This window comes from Arachis ipaensis, chromosome B04 (genome assembly GCF_000816755.2).
Source record: "Arachis ipaensis cultivar K30076 chromosome B04, Araip1.1, whole genome shotgun sequence".
Taxonomy (NCBI): Eukaryota; Viridiplantae; Streptophyta; class Magnoliopsida; order Fabales; family Fabaceae; genus Arachis; species Arachis ipaensis.
In genome coordinates, this window is record NC_029788.2 from 130,331,655 (window position 1) to 130,338,036 (window position 6,382).

Here is a 6,382-nt window from a genome sequence, read left to right on the forward strand (position 1 = left end):
AATTAATGGTTTAAATTTTTGAATTTGACTATAATAACGTAGTATAGTAATAGGAGTGGCTAGTTGTACTTGTACGATTAATTAATTAATTAATTTAATTACATAAGATTTGTCGTCGAAAACAGGTATTCAATTGAATGATTATTTAATAGGGTCAATGAGTTTACACGAGTTACGCAAGATAATAATTAAGTCAATGAGAAATAGTATATTATTGTTGGTTAATTAAACTAAGGGACTANATACATTCACAGAAATTAAAGAATGAATTGAATGAAGCTTAGCTTGAATATATTAATTAACTATTTTATTTTATTTTATTTTTAAGTATGCATGTGGTGTTTTACCTTGCTTCCATTTAGTTTCTTGTCCTATAGTTGAATTTTGGCTTTTCCTTTGTTAAAGATTAATGTTTTTTTCGCAGTAGTATGTTATTAATGTAAAATCCATTCTAACACTTTCTTTTTTATTTAATGCTGTTTTACTTTAATTTTATTGAGCAACCTCTCATCAATGCCCCCAAACTAAAAACATAGAGGGTAAAATTGTCTTTTAAAATATAAAAGAACAAATATATTACCTACTTTTGAATGAAAAAAAAAATATTGTTACCATCCAATTAATAATGTCAATATTTAAAATAGTATCTCTTAATATTGAGAGTAGCAAATAAATTATCTAATAAAAACTATCCCTTAACACTAGAATTCCCTTCATATATATTGTTAACAATAATATTGAATACGACTATGATACTTACACTAAAATCAGCTATCAAAGTCTGCTACAAATATGAAATACATATTAAAATACAAATACACATTAATAATAAATTAAATTACATATATATTTATCGTGTATGAATAATATTTTTGTATTAATTATATTTTTAATTTCCACCTCAAACTAAATTGATAATTTACTCTATTTCACATTGATAATGTACCTAATATATATTTTGGGCCTTGATGTGAATATGTAAATTATTTTCAGGCAGAATGGCCCATAGATGTGTCATTAACAAGAGATGACTATTTCATGAGGTGGAAATATCCAAGCTACAATTTCACCATGGCATCTTTTTGGACACCCCATTTGGTAAGATCCCATGAAGGTGCAAAAGGACCAAGCCAAACAGGCCTTTACAGCCTTTACCTTGATGAGCCTGATGAGAAATGGATAACCCAAATTCAAGACTTTGACTACATCATTCTCAATGGAGGCCATTGGTTCACAAGGTCAATGGTCTTCTATGAGAATCAAAAACTTGTTGGCTGCCATTATTGCCTCTTAGAAAATGTCCCTGACCTAACCATGTACTATGGTTATAGAAAGGCATTTAGGACTGCTTTTAGGGCAATCAATAACCTAGAGAATTTTAAGGGCATCACATATCTTAGGACATTTTCACCCTCACATTTTGAGAATGGGTTGTGGAATCAAGGTGGGGATTGTGTTAGGACTAAGCCATTTAGGAGCAATGAGACACAATTAGAGGGTCTTAATTTGGAGTTTTATATGATCCAATTAGAAGAGTTTAAGGTTGCTGAAAAGGAAGCTAGAAAGAAGGGATTGAGATTAAGGTTGCTTGACACAACACAAGCAACATTGTTGAGACCAGATGGGCATCCAAGTAGGTTTGGTCATTGGCCCAATGAGAATGTGACATTGTACAATGATTGTGTTCATTGGTGCTTGCCTGGTCCTATTGACACGTGGAGTGATTTCCTGCTTGAAATGTTGAAGATGGAGGGTGTGAGATCAGCTCAAGAGAAGCTTCATTTCAGAACAAATTAAATCAATATACATTATTTCATGCATGATGCAAATTATTCATCAATTTTATACATATTTGTAATTGTATTTGTAATTGCATCAACTACCTTACCCGGCCTTATATGTGCTTTGTAAATTTTTCTTTTCATGAACTTCAAATCTGATTATTTAATTTATGCCTTATGGTGGGTTTTATTTTTAAAATAATAAAAAAAATGAAGATTAATATATATAGCATTATAAAAAATGGGTCACAAATTATAAATGATAAAGTTTCAAATAAAGTAACACTTAATTATTCAGTTGCATTCTTCTACAATAATGATGGGACCTTAATTATCTTGGAACAAACATTTTCGGAATTCAGAGCACCATGATTTCTAAAGATCACGTAAAGATGATAGTAGAAATTTCGTTACATTATTTGATGTATTCGATATATTTGTTTAAATTGTTAAAATTTTATCATAGAACTTCGTTAGCTTTGTAATCATCAGCTTGAAAATGTATAACAGAAAGCCTTCTCTAGCGCTACTATATGCGTTCGGAAATTTCTCTAATGAAAAGTAAATATGGGGATTTTAGGAGAATATAAATTTTACATCATGTTTTTATTTTCTAAAACTCTTTATTATTAAAAAGACCTCCATTCTTCGTTAAAAAAAAAACTATTTACCATAATATAAGCTATTCGTTCGATCAAGAGATCTATATATGAACCAATATATAGTATATATGTTAGAGATATAATTATTCATGTGTTTTTTTTTTATCAGTTTAAATTTATAATATAATAATTTATATATATATCTCTTTTTATCAATTTAAATTTTTAAAAAAATTAATGTTGACAGTATATAATTTACTTCAAAGCAATATATAACGTGGAATAATGTGAAATTTCTTTCTTTTAAAAAAAATCACCCATTAACAATAAAAGGCTACTAGTGATGGAACTGTGTATTTACTATTTAGTTTATCTTTTTCCCAAAAACTAAAGCTCTTACTTCACTATAGCAACTAAAATAAAGTTATAACTAAAGGAAATCAATTATTTATATAAATTAGAGATTTACATTTTTATTAATTAAAATAATGCATTTTATATAAATAAAATCCAATTATTAAAAAACACAGACCATACATCCATCTGGATGTGGAAGGCACAAACTTTTCTTGCTTGGTCTTATCTGATTATGATATTAATTAATAATCCACTATTATTGGTGGCTGCTAATATATACAACCAAAATAAAAAATTTGGTAGCTAACAAGTAACATGCCATCTTGATAAGTGATAACAATAGAAAATGATCCCTTAACAAACAAGCTAATTAAGCTGCATTTTAATCACTGTTTTTTATGTCAATGTCACACTGAAATCCCTTAATAATGCTAGTGAACATATTCCTTATCTCTAGGTCATAGAGTTCGAAAAAATAAAATAAAATATCAAAGTTAAGTAATCTAGTAAGAAAAAGTATAAAAAAAGAATGTTAATTATAAACAATGTCAACAATGAATTAAAAAAAAATAGAATATTGATCATTATTGCATTATTATGAATTTATAATCACTTCTGGCTCATAATTTGTTGTGGGGATCAATGATTATAGCAATGAATTCTCTGTATACTATTATTATCAGTGTCAAGTAGAATAATCCATCATGACATTTCGGTAGTGCTGTTTACAGAAAGAGATAGATCATCATAATAATTTGATGGAAATACTAGTATTCTGAAAGCGCCCTTCCAACCATAAGAGAGATATTGCTATAACAAGTTAACAACTATAATAATTAACGAATGCCATACCACAAAACAAAATAAAATAAGGAGGATGCTACCGTAAAGACGCAAAAAATTTTTTTTTTTTAAAGATATTTTTTAATAATTAAAATTTAATATATATAATCACTTAAATTAGGTTAAACAAATTAATTTGACTGAAAAATAGTGAATCAAATTTTGAATTTGTCTAAATTAATATTATTTTTATAAAAAATAACTATAATACTTTTATTATAGAAAATGACTACTGATTAAAAATTTATTATTCCCTATACTAATTCTAAAAATATTTATTTAAAGAGATATACATAAAAATCTTCAAAAAAAAATTTGGTCCTCAATCCTTCAATCCACAAGTTGAGCAGTTTCTAAGCCTCTCCTTTTCATAGGCATGCACCTCCGATCAAGTGCGACAAATTAATCTCCTCATCAAGATGGTGGTTGCTAATTTCATTATTTCTTATTATCAATTTTTTTATTCTGATCCATCCTTTTCTTCCAGCTTTCAAATAAAGGACGGAATAAGAGGCAGATAAAGCAACATACACTTGGAATTAAGGGGTTCACTCATCATGCTTTTAATTTGACATATCCACTTTCATTTTATTTATCCATCAAACATTTTTAGTTATTATATTGATTATTTAGTAGATCATTATATATAATTGATCAAACTAAACGACTAATTATTCTAGGAAAAGGAACAAAGTGAATTATGCTCATTTTAGAAACATTTTTCAATATGTACACGTCTATATATGTGTTTTATTATGAGTTAGAAATATGTGTTTTATAAAATTTGATATTGATTTTATAACATTTACATTGTTAACTAAAAAAACTCCGCGTATGTTACACTTGCCGTACATAGTCGGTCCCAAACCCTAATAAAGGAGGAAGGTTGTGTTAGGTCTTTGACAACCAACATAAAAATATAGTCGAACCCTCATGGCATGACATTGTTAACTAAAAAAGAAGGAAAAAAAAAGTGTCATGTATAATTTATTTAACTTAAGAAAAATCAGTACAACTTTTTCCTAATTTAAATGAATGAAACATTATTGTTAAGCATTTTTCCCCTTATCCCTAACACCAAAAATATCTCTCTATCTAATAGATTAGAGTTTAGTAATAGTCTATGTTTTATACAGTGAAAATTTAGGTACGGCTAATTTTATGTGAAGTTGATAGTTAAAAACTGTTAAATAATATAATTTAATTAAATTTATCAATTTATATAATAACTCTCAACTATCAATTTTACATGAAGTTAATTGTACTTGAGTTTCTACTGTTTTATATATGGTATAATATATCACAAAAATGTACATGTATATATAAATAAGCTTTTATTGCAAAACGTTTGATTGAAACTTCATTTAAGCCATGATGTTGAGAATTAAGTCCTTAGAAAATCTCCATGGAAAATACACTCCATCAAGAAACACTACAAAGAGTGTTATCTTGCTTCCATTGATTCTTCTTCTTCTCATCTTCTTAGTATATCCATACCAATCATTTCCCAAGATTTCTGAAGTAGGTACCAACAATTTGAATTTGAATAATAGAAGTAGTAGTGACACAAAAAGATGCAACATATTCAATGGAGATTGGGTTCCTTATAGTGAAGGGCCTTACTACAATAATGAGACATGCAATTTGATAATAGATCAACAAAATTGCATCAAATTTGGAAGACCTGACATGGAGTTCCTTAAATGGAGATGGAAACCCTATGAATGTGAGTTACCACTCTTCAATGCAACTCAATTCTTGGAGATTGTCAAAGGAAAATCCATGGCTTTTGTTGGAGACTCAGTGGGAAGAAATCAGATGAATTCATTATTGTGCCTCCTAAGTCAACATATATAAAATATTTGAAAAAGTTACATTTTTTATTAAAATTTTCTGCTTGTAATATTTTTAGCATTAGCATATATTTCAAAAGTTGTATACATTTTCGCTCTGCATCTTAATACAATCATATATTGTTTTAGGTAAAAATTTAAGTGCAGTTAACTTCGAATGAATTTGATAGCTAAAAGTCGTTAAATTATTTGACAGATTTAACTAAATTATCATTTAATTAACTACTTTCAGCTATCAACTTCACATGAATTTCTACCATTGTTGTACTTCATACTCGTTCTCTGTTTGTGCAACATATTATCATTCTAGCAGCATTAAATTATGATTGTGACAAAATTTTTGCCCTCCAACATTTTTTCTTTTTGGAAAAAAACTGTGGTTGGTTTTCAGATCAATAGATAATGGAAGCTAATATATTAACATTGCTATACCACAAACACAATTCTATATCTTATCATTACCAAATATATATAAGTTGCCAGTTTATTTCTCGATTTACTATTTTTATGAGCTTAATCTTGATGGTTTATTATTGTATTTCATTTTAATTAATTTGTTAATAAGTTTCATGTTTAATTTAGAGAAACACCTTGGGTGAATATCAATAAAAAGATAATTGTTTTATTTGGTCTTTTTTTATCTATTGCTTTGGCTTATTTTATATGTTTTGCAATATCTACTACTTTCGTTTAATTCTATGCAAAATTTATTATTTAATTATCAATTAGACTTTTAATTAATAAAATTGTTTAGTTGTATTATATTTAGATTGATGTTTATTGCCATGGAAGTAATATTTTTATATTTCATAATGAAGAATGATCATAAATCAAGAGAAAAAGTGATATATGTAGAGTGCTATTTTTGAATTAGTCAATTTAAAAAAAAAAATTCATTAATCAAATCATAATACTTTACATGAAACAATATTATTCTACTTTCAAC

The 6,382-nt window shown here is 27.2% G+C and overlaps 2 protein-coding genes across 2 annotated transcripts in view; both read left to right on the forward strand.

The window, feature by feature from the left end:
- Nucleotides 1–1,776, forward strand: part of LOC107635520 (protein trichome birefringence-like 19) — a gene marked incomplete at its 3' end in the record, with an annotated part of 6,115 nt that extends 4,339 nt beyond the window's left edge. Inside the window, 1 exon segment of the mRNA XM_016339006.2 lies at nt 994–1,776. Within this exon segment, the coding sequence (XP_016194492.1) occupies nt 994–1,776 (783 nt within the window).
- The window catches only part of LOC107635521 (protein trichome birefringence-like 19), a 2,735-nt gene continuing 1,272 nt past the window's right edge, over nt 4,920–6,382 (forward strand). The window contains exon 1 of the mRNA XM_016339007.2: nt 4,920–5,431. Within this exon, the coding sequence (XP_016194493.1) occupies nt 4,955–5,431 (477 nt within the window). The 5' untranslated portion in view covers nt 4,920–4,954. The remainder of the gene's footprint in view (nt 5,432–6,382) is intronic.